Genomic DNA, 21,352 nt, shown 5'->3' with positions numbered 1-21,352 from the left:
TTTGGAATATTTTGAGAATAACAGGCATTAACTCTTCTTTAAATGTTTAGTAGAATTCACCAGTGAAGCCATCTGCTCTTGGACTTTGGTTGGTTGGGAGTTTTTGATTGCCTATTTAATATTTAATTTCATTGCTGGTAATTGGTCTGTTCAAATTTCTGGTTCTTCCTGATGAAGTTTTGGGAGGTTATATGTTTTCTAGGAATCTATCCATTTATCCTAGGTTGTCTAATTTGTTGGCACATAATTTTTTTAAGTTTATTTATTTATTTTGAGAGAGACAGACAGAGAGAGAGAGAGCGCGCACAAGTGGGGAGGGACAGAGAGAGAGAGGGAGAGAGAGAATCCCAACCAGGCTCCACACTGTCAATGTAGAGCCTGACACAGGGCTTGAACTCAAGAACCATGAGATCATGACCTGAGTGAGAGTGAGACGTTTAACTAACTGAGCCACTCAGGTGCCTCCGTTGGCACATAATTTTTCATAATCTTCTCCTATAATCCTTTGTATATATGTGGTATCAGTCATTATTTCTCCTCATTCATTTCTGATTGTGTTTGAGTCCTCTCTTTCCCTCTCTCTTTCTCCCTCTCTCTCTCACCTCTCTTTTCTCTCAATAAATCTGGCTAAAGGTTTATCAATTTTATTGATCTTCTCAAAGAACCAGCTTCTGGTTTTATTGATCTGTTGTTTTTTTAGTTTCTATTTTGTATATATCTACTCTAATCTTTATTACTTCCTTCCTTTTTCTGAACAACCAGTCTCTTAATGTTCTTACCTATTATGTTGAACCATATGACAGTGCTGATATTTGACAGTTTTTGGTTTGTAAAAACAACGAAGTCATTTGAGTCCCCCTAATAGTTAAAGAGCAAGGTAGATTCTGGGAATACAAAAGTAACATAAATTATGATATGGTTTAGTTACCAAATCATGTAGCAGTTTGAAAGAATAGAATCATTCTCTTGGATGAAGAAGTTAGGAAAAATCTTTATAGAATAGATTGTCAGTTTCAAGCTCTAGCTAGAGGGGCTTCTCCTGTACATTCAGGTTTTTTCTTGCTACTGATAATTGAATTAACTTGGTAAGCCCATTAGGTTTTTGTCTTCCTGTAGAATTTTGTTATGTACATGTTTTAACTTCAGTATCAATTTTTGATTCCTTTGGTCTCACACTTATTCTTCCAATTCATTTTTTTTTTTTTTGGTTAAAAAAATAACAAAATTTGTCATCCCAACCATTTTTAAGTATACAGCTAAGTAGTGTTAAGTATATTTACACTGTTGTTAAAGAGATCTTTATAACTTTTTCATCTTGCAAAACTAAAATTCATTACCCATTAAATACCTCTGTTTCACCCTCCCTGCAGCCCCCGGTTATATCATTCTATTTTCTGTCTCTATGAAATAGACTCTGTTAGATGCCTCATATAAGTAAGGTCATAATACAGTATTTGTCTTTTTGGCTCATTTCACTTAGTGTAATGTCCTCAAGGTTCAACAATGTTGTGTCATGCAATATGATATCCTTTCCTTTTTAGTTTTTTTTTTCTGAGTTACTTAAATTTTTTTGACATACAAAAAGTTGTACATAACTAATGCCTACAACTTGAGGAGTTGGAGAGAAGTATATACCGGTGAACCATCATTAGTGTATGCCATAAACCAGTCCATCACCTTTAGAAGTTTTCTCTAACCCTCTAATTTGTTATTATTATAGGTTGCTTTAGTGAGAAACCACTTAACATTAGATCTACCTTCTTAGCAAATGTCTAAGTATACAATACAGTTTTGTTAACTGTAGGCACTATGCTGTTCAGTGGATCTCTAAGACTTACTTTGTGTAACTAAATATTTGCGCCCTTTGACTAATATCTCCCCATTTCCTCCTCCCCCAGCCCCTGGAAAGCACCATTCCACTCTCTGCCTTTATGAGTTTGACTCTTTTGTATTCATAATGTAAGTGGTATAATATAGTACTTGTTCTTCTGTGTTGGCTTAGTTCGCTTAGCATAATGCCCTCTAGGTTCATCTGTGTTGCCAGAAATGGCAGGATTTCCTTCCCTTTTTGATGCTGAATAGTATTCCTGTGGGTGGGGAGTACACACATACCACATTTTATTTATTTGTGGGTGTTTTTTTTTAAGATGTTTAAAAGTAATCTCTATACCCAGTGTGGGGCTCAAACTCATAACCCAGAGATCAAGAGTCACACGTTCCACCAACTGAGCCAGCCAGGTGCCCCCACATTTTATATATTTGTTGATTGAGAGGCATTTAGGTTGCTTCCCATGCCTTGGCTACTCTGAATAATGCTTCAGTGAAGGTGGGAATATAGATATCTGAGATCCTGATTTCATTTCCTTTGGATATATACCCAAAGTGGGATTCCTGAATCATTTGGCAGTTCTATTGTTTGTTTTTTTGAGGATCTTCCATTCTGTTTTCCATAGTGGCTGTATGAATTTACATTCTGACCAAAAATGTACCAGGGATCCCTTTTCTCCACATCCTCACCTCCACTTGTTATCTTCTTTTTTTTTTTTTTTTGTTACCAAAGCCATCTTACCAGGTGTGAGGTGATATCTCATTGCAGTTTTAATTTGCATTTCCCTGATGATCATTGATGTTGAGCACATTTTTCATGTATAGTTGGCCATTTATGTATCTTCTTTTGAGAAATGTCTCTTCACTTCCTTTGTCCATTTTTTAATCAGGTTATTTGGGTTTTGTTTTTTTTTTTTTTTGGCTCTTATAAGCGTTCTCTATGTTTTGAATATTAGCCCTTTATTAAATACATGGTTTGCAAGTATTTTCTCCCATACGATAGGTTGTCTTTTCATTTTGTTGATTGTTTCTTTCACTGTAGTGAAGCTTTGTAGTTTCACATAATCCTGCTTGTCTCTTGGCTTTTTGTTGCCTATGCTTTTGGTATCATCCCCGTCATTTTAAAGCTGAATATTATTCTTTGTATGTATATACCACATTATCTTTATCCACCCACCTGTTAATGGACATCCCAGTTGCTTCAAACATTTTAGCTGTTGTGAATAATGCTGCTGTTAACATGAATGTGCAGAAATCTCTTCATGACTCTTGCTTTCAGTTCTTTGGGATATAGAGCCAGAAGTGGAATTGCTGGATCATACGATAGTTCTATTTTTAACTTTTTAAGGAACCTCTTCCTGTAGAACTTTTCGCAAATTTCATTACTATTGCTCCCGCTAAACTGTACCTGAAAATATTTATTTCTGGATTAATGCAAATTTATTTTTTTGCATATCTAGGGCCCTTGCAGAATCTCCACCATCTATAAACAACCTGAAGAGTGAAGTTGGTGATAAAGGGAAGAATAAAGATGAAGGGGAAGTTTGTAACCATGAAAAAAAGGCTGCAGGTATTTGTCTCGAGCCTCATCCAGAAGAGAAAAAGAAGAAACGTTCTGGATTCAGAGACAGAAAAGTATGGAACACAATCTTATAAATTAATCAGAACTGTAGTTAATTACAAGTTAGAATAATGCAGTTGAGTCTCTTTTATCATTTATTTCAGATGGTTCATATTCTCTTTGCAGAGATTCACCTTTTTTGCTATTTTCTGTCATGTTCTAAGGCAAGTGTAATCTTGAAATGTGAAGTTAATGGGGGTAGTGAAAAGATCCAAGATTGGTAATCAGGATTTGCATATATTTTCTGTTTCAATTTAACTACCTACGTTGGTTCATACTTTCCGTATCTTTCAGATGCTAAATGTTCTAGTATATGTTGAGTCTTTGGAACGACTGATTGATGATGCCCAGTTGGAAAGGCGGGATAACATCCTTTTGGAAATATACAAATATTTCCAAAACTTCAACTAATTTTGATGATAGCATAAACTTTAAATGACTTCAACATTTTCTATCTTTAATACAACCTGTTGTTATAGACCTCTACCTCAGAAAAATTTCAATTACGGTATAGTAATACCTTTGATATTGAGCATTTGAATTCAGCAGACATGAGTGATGAAAAGTCAAAAGGATGAATTTCATTTTGCACGATAACATTGAAATTCAGGGAATTGCCTTCACTTGCCAAAATGTAGCTAATAAATACAACAAGATAATTTGAGTTATTTGTGTGTTGCATGTGTGTGGTATGTATTTGCAAGGAAAGTTCCTTTGAGAGATTTGGATCTTCTGTGTGTTTGTTTGGATGAAGTTATTATATATGCCTTTTCATTTCTCTGGGTTGCCTGGGTGGGCTCAGTTAGTCAAGTATCTGATTCTTGATTTCAGCTCAGGTCATGATCTCACATTTGTGGAATCAAGCCCCACATCCAGCCCCACTGTGCTGACTGTGGAACCTGGTTCAGATTCTCTCTCTTCCTCCCCTTCTGCCTCTGTCCTGCTTGTGCTCGCTTACTAAATAAATAAATAAATAAATAAATAAATAAATCTTTTCATTTCTCAAATCCATTTTTCTTCTTTTAAAAATTTTAAAAAATGTTTTATTTATTCTTGAGAGAAAGAGAGAGCATGAGCTGGGGAGGGGCAGGGAGAGAGGGAGACACAGAATCTGAATCAGGCTCCAGGCTCCAAGCTGTCAGCACAGAGCCCCAAGCGAGGCTCAAACTCATGAATCATGAGATAATGATTAAGTCGGACACTTATCCAACTGAGCCAGCCAGGCGCCCCTCAAATCCATTACTGGTTGAGGTGAATTTGAACAAAAATATGTATTATAAGTTAAGTGTCAACTATTGGTATTTCCACAATGATACGTTTTTTTAATCTTTTGCCCTGAGTGAATTAGAAGAAAGTTCAGACTCACCTTGTGCCAGCAGTTTCATTTATAAAGTCAAATTTTCCATTTTACAAAATAGAGCAAAACTTATCCAAATGAGCATTTATTTTTGAACTTTCCATTTTCTTCTCCTGCTTTCTGCTCAGCAATGACCATATGTCATACTTCTCAGATAAAAATGAAAGCTTGATAATTGTAATTTACTTAACTTGTAGCTCCCAAGGCTATAAAACCTTTCTAATCTGTTTCTGAAATAATTCTTTCAGTAAAGTTTTAGTGGAAGAGCTATGTTTTCCCTATTCAGGGATAACCATTCCACATGTTATCCTGTTTCCCTAACAACCTATTTCAACACTTATTTTTTCCTCTGCCTGTTTTCTCAGCTGCTCTTTCTTTGTCTTTTCATTTTTTACATAGTCTACATGGACATGTTAAAGATTTTTCCATTTTTAATAAAATAATAAATTGCATTTTTGAGCGTGTTTTGTTTTGGTTTTTTGGTTGGGTGTTTTGGTTTTTTTTTGTTTGTTTTTGTTTTTTTGTTTTTGCCATTCACACTCTTTCCCTGCAATACCAAACTGCTCCATTTTCCATAGGCTCTCTTTGACATCCTCCCTTTTCACTTAAATTTTTTGGCTTTGATCTTTTACATTCTCTTGATTTTTATGTAATACTTAAAATATTCAGAGAGAAAAAAATAGAGACTACTATAATGAACATACATGTATCCATCCCTCATTTTGTCAAGTTTTAACATTTGATTATATTTGCTTCATTTTTTTTCCCTTTTTTATTAAGAAACAAAATGAATATAAACAATACATTGCTGGAGCATCTTGGTGGCTCAGCTAAGTGTCCGACTCTTGATTTTGGTTCAGGTCATGATCTCATGGTTTGTTGATTTGAGCTCCACGTTGGACTCTGCACTGACAGTGTGGAGCCTTCTTGGGATTCTCCGTCTCCCTTTCTCTCTGTGCCTCCCTTGCTTACACGCGCTCTCTCAAAAATACATAAACTTAAAAAAAAATACATTGCTGTATTGTCCTTAGTTCATGATTTATTAATGTCATGCATGGCCTGGTGGTTTTGTGTGATTGATTGATTGATTGATTGATTGATTTTTAAATAATTTACTCACTTTTTAATTTACATCCAAGTTAGTATATAGTGCAACAATGATTTCAGGAGTAGATTCCTTAATGCTCCTTACCCATTTAGCCCATCCCCCCTCCCACAACCCCTCCAGTAACCCTCTGTCTCCATATTTAAGAGTCTCTTATGTTTTGTCCACCTCCTGTTTTTATAAATTTTTTTAATGTTTATTTATTTTTGAGAGAGAAAGACTGAGTATGAGTAGGGGAGGGGCAGAGAGAGAGGGAGACACAGAATCTCAAGCAGGCTCCAAGCTCTGATCTGTCAGCACAGAGCCTGATGTGGAGCTCAGACTCACAAGAACTGTGAGATCATGACCTGAGCTGAAGCTGGACACTCAAGCAACTGAACCATCCAGGTGTCCCCCCCGCTCCCTGATTTTATATTATTTTTGCTTCTCTTCCCTTATGTTCATCTGTTTTGTATCTTAAAGTCCTCATAGGAGTGAAGTCGTATGATTTTTGTCTTTCTCTAATTTCGCTTAGCATAATACCTTCTAGTTCCATTCACATAGTTGCAAATGACAAGATTTCATTCTTTTTGATTACTGAGTAATACTTCATTGTATATATATACACCACATCTTCTTTATCCATTCATCCATCGATGGACATTTGGGGTCTTTCTCTACTTTGACTATTGTCAATAACACTGCTATAAACATTGGGGTGCATGTGCCCCTTTGAAACAGTATACCTGTATCCCTGGAATAAATACCTAGTAGTGCAATTGCTGGGTCATAAGGTAGTTCTATTTTTAATTTTGTTGAGGAACCTCCATACTGTTTTCCAGAGTGGCTGCACCAGTTTACAGTCTCACCAGCAGTGCAAAAGAGATCCTCTTTCTCCACATCCTCGCCAACATCTGTTGTTGCCTGAGTTGTTAATGTTAGACATTCTGACAGGTGTGAGGTAGTATCTTGTTGTGGTTTTGATTTATATTGTGATGTGGAGCATTTTTTCATGTGTCGATTGGCCATCTGGATGTCTTCTTTGGAGAAGTGTCTGTTCATGTCTTTTGCCCATTTCTTCACTGGGTTATTTGGTTTTTTGGGTGTTGAGTTTGATAAGCTTTCTATAGATTTTATCTGATATGTCATTTGCAAATATCTTCTCCCATTCCATCGGTTGCCTTTTTTTTTTTAATTTTTTTTTAATGTTTATTTATTTTTGAGACAGAGAGAGACAGAGCATGAACAGGGGAGGGTCAGAGAGAGAGAGGGAGACACAGAATCTGAAACAGGCTCCAGGCTCTGAGCTGTCAGCACAGAGCCCAACGCGGGGCTTGAACTCACGAACCACGAGATCATGACCTGAGCTGAAGTCAGATGCTTAACCGACTGAGCCACCCAGGCGCCCTCATCGGTTGCCTTTTAGTTTTGCTGATTGTTTCCTTTACTGTGCAGAAGATTTTTATTTTGATGAGGTCCCAATAGTTCATTTTTGTGTTTTATTTTTAATTAAAAAAAAATTCTCAGGTGCAAAGAGCTGTCACTCAGTTTATGCTATACCATTGTTGTACATGCTCCTCTGTTTAATATTTATATTCTTTTATCTAGTTCCATTTGATTTATTTTTGATTTTTAAATTTTTAATTTTATTGTTCCCTCTGGAACTTTAAGTCCTGAATTCAGAAAAATTTGCATACTGCTTCACTGTTGCTTCACTGTAATTTATTTTCTTTTGGAACTCTTCTTAAATGTATCTTGAATGTTCACAACCTATACTGTATATCTTGTAGCTGTTCTGTTATATATTTTTTATTTTATTAGAGAAAGAGCACAATCAGGGGAGAGGGGAAGCTGGAGAGAGAGAAAGAGAGAATCCTAAGCATGCTTCAGACTCAGTGCGAAGCTTGATCCCACAACCCTGGTATCATGGCCTGAGTCGAAATCAAGAATTGGACGCTCAACTGACTGAGCCACCCAGGCATACATACCTGTTACAGTTTTTCTCATGAGTTCTTTTCCTAATCTCCTAGGGTCTCTTTTTTCTTTCTTCCAAATTTTTTTTATGGAAATAAAATAGTTAAATCATAACATTTATCAGGCTGTGTGCTGACAGCTCAGAACCTGGAGCCTGCTCCAGATTCTGTGTCTCCCTTCTCTGCCCTTCCTTCCCTCCCTCCCTCTCTCTCTCTCTCTCTCTCTCTCTCTCTCTCTCTCTCTCTCTCAAAAATAAATAAACTTAAAAAAAAAAATTAAGGGTGCCTGGGTGGTTCAGTCTGCTAAGTGTCTGACTCCGGCTCAGGGCACGATCTCAACGATTCATGAGTTCGAGCCTCGCGTTGGGCTCTGTGCTGACAGCTCAGCAGCTGGAGCCTGCTTCAGATTCTGTCTCCATCTCTCTGTGCCCCTCCCCCACTCACACTCTTTCTCTCTCTCTTTCTCTCTTTCTCTCTCTCTCTCTCTCTCTCAAAAACAAACATTAAAAAAAATTTAAAAACATAACATTTACCACATTACCAATTTTTAAGTGTACAGTTTATCATAGAGTGTCATCATTGTCTCACTATCCATTACCGAAACTGTTTTCGTCTTATAAAACTGAAAATATATACCCATTAAACAATAACTCTTTACTACCCTCCTCTCCCAACCCCTGGAAACCACCATTCTACTTTCTCTTCATGATTTTGAATGCTAAAAATACCTCATAGATACTGAATCATACAGTTTGTATTTTTCTGACTGGCTTATTGCACTTCATATAATGTCTTCAAGATTCATCATGTTTTAGCGTATGTCAGAATTTCCTTACTTTTGGGGGCTGAATAATATTCCAGGATATGTATTTACCACATTTTTGCTCATCCATTCATCCATTGGCAGATACTTGGATTGCTTCCACATTGTAACTGTTGTGGAAAATGATCCTGTGAATGTAGATATACAGATATCTATTTGAGACCTTGCTTTCTGTTCTTTGGGTATACACTCTGAAGTGAAATTGCTAGATCATATGGTAATCCTATCTTATTTTTCTTATGGAAGCCCATACTGTTTTCCACAGCGATGTGCCATTTTACATTCCTACCAACAAGGGTTCTATTTTTCTCATATCTTTGCCAGTGCTTGTTATATTCTGTTCTTCTTATATTAGTCATCCTAACAGATGTGAAGCAGTATCTCAGTATAGTTTTCATTTGCATTTCCATGATGATCAGTGATGTGGAACAACTTTGCATGTGCTTAGTGGTCAGTTGTATATCTTCTTTGGATAAATGTCTGTTCACATCCTTTGCCCATTTTTGAATTCCATTTTTGTTTTTTTAAATTGTTGAGTTTTAGGGTTTTTTTAATATAATCTGTTTGTTAACTCCTTATCAGATATATGTTTGCAACAATTTCTTCGCATTCTATGGATTACCTCCTTACTGTATTGATATTATCTTTTGATGCACAAAATTTAAAAACTTTCATGAAGTCCACTTTGTCTCTTTTTTTTTCCTCTGTTGCTTGTGCATCTAGTATCATATCCAAGAAATTGTTGCCCAATCTGATGTCATGAAGCTTTTGTATGTTTTCTTCTATAAGTTTTATAATTTTAGGTCTTTCATTTTGGTCTTTAACCCAAGTTAACTTTTTAATGTAGAGTTAGATAAGGGTTCAACATTTTTTTTTTTTTTTTTTTGCGTGTGGATACCAATTTTCCCAGCACCATTTGTTGAAAAGACTATCCTTTATCCATTAAATGGTTGTTTCTCCTTTGTCAAAAATCATTTGACCATATATGTGAGGGTTTATTTCTGGCTCTCTTCTATTCCATTGATCTGTATATCTGTCTTTATGTCGGTACCACATTCTTTTGATGACTGTGCTTTTGTATTAAGTCTTAAAATCAGCATGTAGTAGTCCTCCAGCTCTTTTCTTCTTTTTTCACAATTGATTTGGCTACATGGAGTCCTTAGGGATTCCATGGCATGCATTGGTTGTTTCCATACCTTGGCTATTGTGACTAATGCTGTCATGAACATGGCAGTACAGATATCTCTTCACTATACTGATTTTGTTTCCTTTGGCAGAAGTGGGTTTTCTGAATGATATGGTAGTTCTATTTTTAGGTTTCTTGAGGAACCTCCATGCTATTTTCCATTAAGGCTGAACCAATTTACTTTCTCACCAACAGTGCAAAATGTTCCCTTTTCTCCATATCCTCATCTACACTTGTTATCTTTTTTCTTTTTGATGATAACCATCTAATAGGTTTGAGGTGGTATCTCCTTGTGGTTTTAATTTGCATTTTCCTGATAATTAGTGATGTTGAGCATCTTTTCATGTATCCATTGGCCATTTGGATGTCCTCCTTGAAAAAATGTCTGTTTAGGTCATTCTGCCCATTTAATTCAATTGATTTTTGTGGGTTGTTTTTGTTTTTGCTATTTATTTGTTTGTTTGTTTATTGCCTTTTAAAGTTTTTATTTTAATTCCAGTTAGTTAACATACAGTGTTAGTTTCAATTGTACCACATAGTGATTTAACAATTCCATATATCACCTAGTACTCATCAAAACAAGTGTACTCCTTAATCCTCATCACCTGTTTAACCCATCCCCCAACCCACTCCTCTCTGGTAACCATCAGTTCTCTATATTTAAGAGTCTGGTTTTTTTGTCTCTTTCCTTTGCTCATTTGTTTTGTTTCTTAAATTCCAGATATGAGTGAAAATCTTATGGTATTTGCCTTTCTCTTAGTTCGCTTAGCATTATACCCTCTAGACCCATCCATGTTGTTGCAAATGGCAAGATGTCATTCTTTTTTATGCTGAGTTATATTTCATACCCCCTCTTCTTTATCCATTCATCTATCAATGGACATCAGGTTGCTTCCATAATATGGCTGTTATAAATAATGCTGTGTATTTTTCCCTCCAATTCTGGTCACATTTGCTTTATATATTTAGGTTCTCTGTGTTGGATGCATAACTAATCAGAAATCTTATATTCTCTTTATGAATTGACCTTTTATTATTATATTATTCTCTTCGTTGTCCCTTGCTACAGTCTTTGGCTTAAAGTGTGTTTTGTTTGGTGGTATAGCTACTCCTGCTTTCCTCTTGGCTTCCATTTGCATGGAATATCTTTTACCATCAACTTCACTTCTGCTTGTGTGTGTCCTAAAAACTGAAATGAGCTTTTTGTATACAGTATAGTTGGGTATTATTTTTTTATTTCAACATTCTGTTTCTTTTGATTGCAGGATGTAATCCATTACATTTGAAGTAATTATTGATAGATATGGGTTTACTATTGCCATTTTGTTATTTGTTTTCAGAGTGTTTTGTAATTCCTTTACCCTTTATTTCCTTTCTTGTTCTCTTCCTTTGTGACTTGATCATTTTCTGTACCAGTATGCCTAGATTTTTTTTTTCTTTTCACCTTTTGTGTATCTGGTGTAGGTTTTTGCTTTATGATTACCATGGGGCTTACATAAAATATCTTGTAACAGTGTATTTTAAGCAATAACAGCTTAACTTCTAATGTATACAAAAGCTCTACATTTATACTTTTATGTTTTTAATATCATAATTTATGTCTTTTTACATTGTTTATCCATTTACAGATTATTATAGTTATGTTTAATACTTTTTAAAAAATCTCCATGTTAATGAGAAGTGATTTACCCACCACCATTACAAAATTAAGAGTGTTCTGAAATTAACTATATATTTACCTTCACCAGTGAGTTTTACATTTTTATATGTTTTGCTTATACTGATGTCTCTTTGTTTTAGGTTCAGGAATTACCTTTAAAGAAGAAATAAGTTTATTGGGGCGCCTGGGTGACTCACTCAGTTGAGCGTCCAACTTTAGCTTAGGTCATGATCTTAGGGTTTTTGAGTTCGAGTCCCACCTTGGGCTTTCTGCTGTCAGTGAGGAGCCTGCTCTGATCCTCTGTTCCCCCTATCTCTGCACCTCCCCCATTCACATTCTGTCTCTCAAAAATAAATAAAACTTTTTTTTAAAGTTTATAAAAATTAAGTTAACGTAGTCTCTACACTCAACATGGGGCTTGAACTCAATGATCCTGAGATCAAGGGCCACATGCTCTACCAGTTGAGTCAGCCAGGCACCTCAGGTTCAGAAATTACCTTTAACATTTCTTGTAAGAGTGATCTAGTGTTGATGAACTCCTTCAGCTTTTATTTTCTTGGAAAACTCTGTAATGTGTCTCATTGTGTGTTTCTTTGGATTCATCATGTTTAGGACTCTTTGAGTTTCCTGGGTCTCCATGTCTGTTTCTTTTCCCAGATTGGGATATTTTCAGTCATTTCTTTGAATAAGTTTTCTGCCTCTTTCTCTCATTCTTTCTCCTTCTGGGATCCCTTTAATGTGCACTTTGGTCCATTTGACGATGTGCTATATATAGTCCCTTAAGCTGTCTTCATTCTTTTTTATTCTCTTTTCTTTTGTTACTATAATTAGGCAGTTTCCTTAATTTTTCCGCCAGAAATTAATTTGCTTTATATTCAGTGAGACTGGTGTCATAGGGCTTGGAATTTCATAAAACTTCAAGAGGTCATCCTGTAATAGATGATTGTTACTATGGATGGCCAGAAATTCACTAGATGAAAAAGAGAGGGAGTTCTTAACATGGAAAACAGCTGTTAGGGTACAGATTGGGTGTTATAAATCACCTCTTGAAAGAAAATGTGCCAGACACTAATTTATTACAAGATCTTTCTGCGTGCTACCTTTTCCAAGGTCTGACTGCAGTCTGCATTCAAAGCTTATGTATGAGTTCTGACATCAGGGCCCACAGGGATTCACAGTCACTTGCATTCACTTGGTCTCAAGATATTATAGCCTTGGTTTTCCTTAAGCATTGTACCAAAATTAAACCCGAGAACTGTTTTGGGACGAGCAGTTTTATTGAAGAGAACTGTCTTAGCATTAGCATCATGAAGTTCCAGAATGTTTTAAGTAAATGATTGAATGTAACTATTATAATTCCCTTAGTAAATCTTTTCTCCAGGCTAACCATCTCAAAATTCTTCACCACTTTTCTATATATCTTGGCTTCTAAGCCATTATTATCTTGGATGCTATATTCTAAATGCTTTATGAAATAGTTTGTTAGAATTCCTTTGAATAAAGCCACTTAAAAGGAGACTGCTTTGTATCATTATATCATTTGTTATGGTGTGATCTCCAAGATACATTACTAAGTGAAAAAAAATAAAATATGTACTATACAGTATGTCTATATTAAACTCTTAACAATATGGGAATGCAAAAAGTCTATTACTTTCCTTGGCCTATTGTTTGAAACCAAAACTAATAATATTCAGAAACATAATTTAGGGACTTGCAACAATCAACAAATCTGGTTTGAATCTGAAAATTATTGACTTTAAGTTGTTGTCTTTCTATCTTTATCTTGTATAAGATTAACTTAAGTTTTTAGTTCACAAAAACATCTTTGGCAGTAGCTATAGCTTATACCCTAAACATTACAAACTGATTATTTTTGTTGTCGTTATTCTGAAGAACAAGAATACAGATGTCCTAAAGTTATTTCTTCTATAGCCAGTATTATCCGGCAGGTAGTTACAATATAATATAAAAGGGCCTTTGAGTTAAGACTTGTAGCTATGTCTTAAGGCTTAGTGTGTTTGCCACATGCAAAATGTTTTTTGATAAACAGTACTCAGATTTTAATGCAAATGAGTCTTGGAAGATTCCTGTCATGTATAGTTATAAATTAGAGATCCTTTCCTAGTTGCTGAAAGCATATCAGGTAGTGGAATTAAGACTCTTGAACGGCTGCAGTCAGTGACCTCAAAGTGACCATTTAGCCAGGAGTGGCAATTACAGTATTAGTTGTGTTAATATGGCAAATTAAAAACATTAATAATTTTTTTAATATTAGCAAATTGCTTTTTAGACTTTGAACTGTTGGATTTTTAGATTGTATTGCCTTGACATTTCCTACTGGTTATTTATAAGCTACTATTTATTTTTGGCTATCTCAACATCTAAAATTCAGGTATGAGAGAAATCTTTTCACCAGAGTGCTGTGTAGCTGGTATTTTGGTAAAGATTTTTCTCATACCTATATTTGTAAGATTATGTAGAAGATGCACTGTTTTGTATGTTGCATACACAGAATCACAGCTTGGATGCCAGATAAAAATGGGCCTATTAATATTATACCCTTTTAGTTTAATATATGCCATATTTGATTTTGTTACTATTCAAGTATTTACTTGTGTTCTTCCCAGCTCTGCTCTTTTCTAAATATGGCATATGTAGGGGTGGCTGGGTGGCTCAGTCGGTTAAGCATCCAACTCTGAATTTTGTCTCAGATCCTGATCTCATGGTTTGTGAGATTGAGCCCCAATGTCAGTGCAGTGCCTGCTTGGGATTCTCTCTCCCTCTCTCTCTCTCTTTTTATGCCCCTCCCTCACTCATGTAACTCTCTCCCTCAAAATAAGAAACTTTTTTTAAATTAGAAAATAAATGTGATATATATAAAGGATTTTGTAATCAAAAGTAAAAGGTTTTTTGCCTCAGACTTGTTAATTGAGTTTCCATGATGTGTAGTTTTATTTTTTTAATGCTATAATTCAATGTACTTTGTGTTTGAAAGATCATTAGCTGTTTAAACCTATGGATTCCTAATTCTGTCTTGTTTTAGGATTTAAGAAATTGCATCAAAGTAAAAACTGTAAAATCAATCCCTTTAAAAAAAAAACTTGGTATTTTGGAATCTGTAGGCTTCCGTGTATGTGTCATTATACCCTATTACTGAGACCTTTTGAATTATATGATATTTTCAAATTGTGGCTTTCAGTAATTTAAGAAATTAGAAAATTATTCACAAAAAATTCTAAACAAAAGTTAAGTATTTTCTCAACTGGAATATGAATGTTATATCAGAGGGGAAAGGTTGAAAAGTTTTTGATATTCAAGTTTATGTCTAGTGTAAAAAATCAGTTGTAGAAAAAAAATATATAATAGAATAACTCCAGATATAAGATGGAAAATATATGAAAATGAGAACTGCTTAATATAGTAACACTCTGAATTTCTAATTTCAGGTGATGGAATATGAGAATAGGATTCGAGCATATTCCACACCAGACAAGATCTTCCGCTATTTTGCCACCTTGAAAGTAATCAATGAACCTGGTGAATCTGAAGTGTTTATGACCCCCCAAGATTTTGTGCGATCCATAACACCTAATGAAAAACAACCAGAACGTAAGTGCTAAAGGGAAAAATAAGATTATGATATTAATTTTTTTATGTTCTTCTTTGTATTGCCTAAACGTTATAGGTCCATGCAATAATTATATTCATTGTGTACTGACTGAATGTCACGTATTATTCCAGTCTTTAGCAGTATAAAAGAGGAGCCCACAGTCTAATGAGCCAATCCTCAACCAGGGTACCGGGTTGAGGAGATTGTAGCCAGGTATCATCTACTGGAAAGATTTAAAGACATATGGTACTTGTTATTGGGCCAAGTGATTGCAGATGGGACAAGCAGCAGACAGACTAAAAAGCCTAGAAAGGAGGAGACTTTGGGGGAAGACATTTCAGAGTGTAGAAGCTTCGAAGAACCATTGCGTATACCTGGAAATCCAGAGTGCGGCATGCATGCCCAGGGCCAGACACATGCTTGGAAAACGCTTGAGTGAGCTTGTACTTCTTGCTGATCTTTGTGCCCCATGCAGGGAAGTAGTGAAAGTTAAGGCAGAGATGTAGCAGCTCTAGCTAAAAATTAAAGGAGGTCCCCAGCTCAGAGCCAGTCTGCAAACATTAAGAGAGTTGGTGTTTTTTTTGTTTTGTTTTGTTTTCATTCTTTTTGCCTCAAACATTTGAATAAGTCTTTGTCCGGTCACTTGCTATTTAGATAATAGAACAGAAATTTCAACGATGACACAAAACAGAGAACACAGCCTTTGCAAAAGAAATATTTTGGAAAAAAACCACTAAACATTGATGAATGTAGTCTTCCACAATGTATATCACACCAGACACTGGGAAATAGGGAGAATCTGGTTTTCAGAATTACCCCATTATAATATTCAAAATGTTCAATCTTTAATAAAACAATTTCATGGCATACTAATAATCAGGAATAAATGACCCATCAATAGAAAGAAAAAGAAATTGACAGAAACCATCCCTGAGGAAGCCCAAGCATTGCACTTACTAGATAATGACTTTAAGTTAACTGTCTCAGGGCACTTGGGTGGCTCAGCTGGTTAAGCGTCCAACTTTGGCTCAGGTTATGGTCTCAGGGTTCGTGGGTTTGAGGCCTGTGTCGAGCTTGGTGCTGACAACTCAGCCTGGAGCCTCTTGGGATTCTGTGTCTCCCTCTCTCTCTCTGCCCCGTTCACACACTAGGGCGCGCTCGCTCTCTCTCACTCACTCTCAAAAATAAATAAACATTAAGAAAAAAAAGATGTTAATTATAATCCCCCAATTAGACATTAAGAAAATAACTCTTTCAAGACAAAGACATTATGTATTGATAAAAGGATTAGTTCCTCAAGAAGATATAAGCGTGGTAAATATATACATACCAAATGACCGACCCCAAAATATATGGAGGAAACTGACAGAATTAAAGGGAAGAATAGTTCTTCAGTAATAGTCGGAGACTTCAGTACTGCCATTTTGATAATGGATAGAACATTTAGAAAGAAGGTTAGTGAAGAAAGAGGACTTAATGCTATAAGCCAACTAGACCAAATACACATTTATAGAACATTCCACTCAAGAGCAGCAGAATACAGTCTTTTCAGGTGCATATCAAACATTCTCCAGAATAGACAAGATAGACTGTATATTAGGTTATGAAATAAATCTTAATGAATTTCAAATATTAAAATGATACAGAGTATCTTTTCTGATTACAATAGAATGAAACAATCCATATGTAACAGAAGGAAAACTAGAAAATTCATAAATGTGTGGAAAGTAAACAGCATACACTTAACCCCTGGATCAGAGAAGAAATCACAAGAGAAGTTGGAAAATACTTTGAATAAATGAAAGAGAAAATAGAATTTAACAAAACTTATGCAGTGCTGCAAAGTAGTGCATAGAAGGAAACTCATAGCTATAAACACCAACATTTAAAAAGTTTTTTTAAATGTTTATTTCTGAGATTGACAGAGAGAGAGAGAGAGAGAGAGAGAGAGAGAGAGCGCATGAGTGGAGGAGGGGCAGAGAGAGAGAGGGAGACACAGAATCCAAAGCAGGCTGCAGGCTCTGAGCTCTCAGCACAGAGCCTGACACAGGGCTCAAACTCATGAACTGTGAGATTATGACCTGAGTGGAGTTGGTCATCTAACTGACTGAGCTACCCAGGCGCCCCTATAACCACCAACATTTAAAAAGAAGAATGATCTCAAATCAGTTTCCTAAAAACGGGTGTTGGAACTAAAAAGAAGAGCAGACAAAACCCAAAGATAGAGAAATAAAGAAATAATAAATGTTAATGCAGCAATAAATGGAGAATAGAAAAACAATAGAGCAAATCAACAAACAAAATTTGATTCTTGAAAAGATCCAAAAAAATGAGGGGCCTTTAGCTAGACCAGGAAAAAAAAGAAGCAAAATAACTAAAATCAGAAATGCAAGTGGGGACATTACTACCTACTTATAGAAATAAAAAGGATTATAAGAGACTACTATGAAGGATTGTATGCCAACAAATTGAATTACCTAGATAAAGATGGAAAAATTTCCAGACACAAACTACCAGAGCTCTTATAATTCAACAAAAAGACAAACAACTCAATTAACAAATGGGAAAGGACTTGAATGTACATTTCTCCAGATAAATATGCAAATGGCCAATAAGCACATGAGAACATGCTAAATGTCATTACGCATGAGGGAAATACAGATCAAAAACACTATATACTACCTCACACGCATATTTAAAAAACAAAGAAGTGTTGGTGATTATGTGTAGAAATTAAAGCCCTCATCTATTGCTGGTAAGAATGTAAAATGGTGCAAACACTATGGAGAACAATTTGTCCATTTCTCAGAAACATGGAATTAGCCGTATGACCCAACACTTCCACTAGTAGTATAAGCCCGAATGAATTGAAAACAGGTGCTCGAATGAGTGCCTGTACACGAATATTCACAGCAACACTACTCACAATACCCCAAAAATGGAAACACCCCAAATGTCATTTAACAGATGAATGGATAAACAAAGTATAGCGTATACATACAATGGAATATTATTCAGATGTGGTTGAACCTTGACAACATTATGTTAAGTGAAACAAGCTAAAGACAAAAGGCCACATATCCTCTGATTTTATTTATGTGAAATATCTGATATAGGTAAATCCATAGAGATAGAAAGTGGGTTGTTAGTTGCCAACAGCTTGTTGGGGGAATGAGAACAGATTGCTTAATTGGTGTGAGAATTTCTATTTTGGAGTGATGAAAAGGTTTTAGAACTAGATAGAGGTGGTAGTTATGCAACACTGAAGTACTAAATGCCACTGAACCGGATGGATACTTTGAAATGGTGATTTTATGTTAATGGAATTTCACCTCAATTTTTAAAAGTGGAAAAAAGAATGTGCAGTCAGTCCTCATTTGCAAATTTTGTGTTTGCAAGTTTGCATCCTCACTAAAAGGTACTTGTAATCCCATAATCAGTACTTGCAGTGCTTTTGAGTCATCTGCAGATACATGCAGAGCAGCAAAAATTTGAGTCACCCATTACGTATGTTGGCCAGCTGAAGTCAAGCAAACGAAGACTCTGCCTTTTTGTTTCAGTTTTCTTTCTTTAAACAAGTGTCCATGGAGGGAGGGCAGGAGAGAAAGAGAGAGAGAATAAAATGTCTTAAACAGAAACGCACATAAATCAAGTTTATATATCGATCAGTTAACAAAAATGTTGTGACCAGAGGTTCGAGAAACCCAACCCTGTATTTCCCCCAGGAGAAATAGGTCAGTATTCAGCACTTTATTTTTCATGGCAATTTTATAGAGCATAAATGCCACAATTAGCAGAAATCGGTTGTATATGGTACAGGAGTAGGATATAAAAATGAAACTGTTCTTTTACAGGGTATGTTTAAAGAAGATATCCTAAAGGGGGCAGCAGTTGAGTTAAGCTTTGAAGTATGAATAATAGGGGTGCCTGGATGGCTCAGTCAGTGTGTCCAACTTTGGCTTAGGTCATGATCTCATGGTTCGTGGGTTTGAGCCTCGCGTTGGGCTCTGTGCTGACAGCTCAGAGCCTGGAGCCTGCTTCAGATTCTGTGTCTCCCTCTCTCTCTCTGCCCCTCCTCAGCTTGTGCTCTCTCTCTCTCAAAAATAAATAAAAATTTTTAAAAAAGAAGAAAACTGAATAGCAATTCATCATGTATTTGAGAGGGAAAAGGCATCATTCAGATTGAGTAAATTGTATGGTCAGAATACAGATGTGAAATAGCAGTGTGAGCTTGGGGAACCAGCAAGAGTTATGTTTTCTAACCAGGGAGTTTATAATGTTTTGCCCATATTTATTAACATTAAATATCTCTAGGACAAGTGAAAACTCCAGGTAGAACTATCACCTCTCAGCAGTACAGGAAATCTATATATTTATATCTTTTGATATAGAAATTTTCAAATATAAAAATGCAGAGAATAAAATCAATTATAAATCAGCCTATATATACCTATCACTTAGCTTCAACAGTTGTCAACACATGGCCAATCTTTTTTTTTTTTTTAAGTTTATTTATTTTGAGAGAGAGAGCAAAGAAGGGGCAGAGAGAGGGAGAGAGAGAATCCCAAGCAGGCTCCATACTGTCAGTGCAGAGTCCAATGCGGGCTCAAACTCATGAGCCACAAGATTATGACCTGAGCTGAAATCAAGAGTTGGATGCTTAACCAAATGAGCTACCCAGTCACCCTAACACATGGCCAATCTTATTTCATTTATAACTTTCTTATTTCTTCTCCTCACTCTAGATTGTTTTAAAGCCATTCAGACATATCATTTAATCTGTAAATACCTGTGTGTGTCTAAAAGATAAGTACTAAAAAAACCAATAACAATAATTTTTAAATGCTACATTTTTTGAAAATAGCATTTATTTCTTAATAGCATATATCCAGGCACTGTTCAAATTTCCTTCTCTAAAAAACATTATGTATAGTTTGTTTGTTCAAACCAACTTCCAAAGATGGTCATACACTGTATTTGTTACCTCTTAAGTCTTAACAGCGTTTTTTTTTTCTCTCTCTCTTTTTTCTTACCATTTGTACAAGAAGAGTTTTATGCCTTGTTTACATCTCTCAGCCCCCCTTTCCCCTTTTTGCTCAGATTGTTGCTGCAGCAGTTAGAATAGAGGTCTAGCCTGGCAGGAAGAAACCTCAACTATACAATGCATCCCTTGCTTTCTACTTTAGAGCATCTCTGCTACTGTAGCATGGGACCTTTGCAAGAGACCACTCGACCATATGGGCATGTACACATGTATGGAGGTACAAAGGAGTTTACTCTTTGTTGAGACTTGGTAGATAAATACTCTCTTCTCCATTGTCTTGGGTGGTCAGTTCTGAGACACAAACTACATGGTTTCTTAGATGGGCCAAGGAGAAGTGCGCCCCAGTTGTCTAAAGCAACAGTCAGCTCCATAACACACCCTTGAATTGGCTTTCCCTCCTTTCCTGGTTCACTCTTCCTGACCCTCTTACACTTACACTTCCTGACCCTCTTCCCTACTTTTTAGGAAACTCAGTCTAGACGTCATTTATTTGTGAAGGAATATAAGTCATTTATATTATAGATTTCCCTCATTTGGGATCTTACTGATTGTATCCCTATGGTATTATTTAATATGTTCTGTACTTTGCATCTCACCCATGTTGCAAATAATGAAGCAACTAAAAGAGTATACCAAAATGTTGATTCTCTAAATGCTGAGATTATAAGGAATTATTTTACTCTTTTTTATATGTTCCTTTATTTTCTAATACACTTCATATACGTTTATTCAACAAGTATTGATTGACCTCTGTTATGAGTTAGACACTGTTCTATATGGAAGGGACGCAGTAATGAATAAAATGGGCGAAACTTCCTGTCTTTATAGAGTAGAACGTCTTTTATAATCAGAAAGAAGGTATATAAAATTTCCACTAATTGCATTGAATTTTAGATTAAGAGCCTTTTAAATTAGTTTTAGCTCCTTGTTTTGGGAGATGTGGGAGAGATTAAAGAAGGCCTCTGTGTAAGATAGGGAAAAAAGGTTATAAAATATATTCCTGGTTTTTATGGTAGTAAAATATTTTTGTACCTGTGAAATTATTTCTGATACCCAGATAAAATCTAAATTATATCAGTAACTTTAAGAATGTGTTTTGCTTCCAGTGTGACAGTGAAAATGAAGCAAGACTTGAGGCAGCTCACTGAAGATATTTGGTCATTT

At 35.7% G+C, this 21,352-nt stretch overlaps 1 protein-coding gene across 4 annotated transcripts in view; it reads left to right on the top strand.

The window, feature by feature from the left end:
• Window positions 1–21,352, top strand: part of MICU1 (mitochondrial calcium uptake 1) — a 247,095-nt gene that overhangs the window by 69,707 nt on the left and 156,036 nt on the right. For all 4 annotated transcript variants that reach the window (XM_019444492.2, XM_019444491.2, XM_053888569.1 and 1 more), the window contains 2 exons: window positions 3,288–3,462; window positions 14,981–15,143. In XM_019444492.2, coding sequence (XP_019300037.1) covers window positions 3,288–3,462; window positions 14,981–15,143 — 338 coding nt within the window. The remainder of the gene's footprint in view (window positions 1–3,287; window positions 3,463–14,980; window positions 15,144–21,352) is intronic.

This window comes from Panthera pardus, unplaced genomic scaffold (genome assembly GCF_024362965.1).
Source record: "Panthera pardus isolate Hobbes unplaced genomic scaffold, ASM2436296v1 HiC_scaffold_22, whole genome shotgun sequence".
NCBI lineage: Eukaryota > Metazoa > Chordata > Mammalia > Carnivora > Felidae > Panthera > Panthera pardus.
The sequence above is the reverse complement of the archived record's forward strand: the minus strand, read 5'-3'. Positions and strand labels throughout refer to the sequence as shown.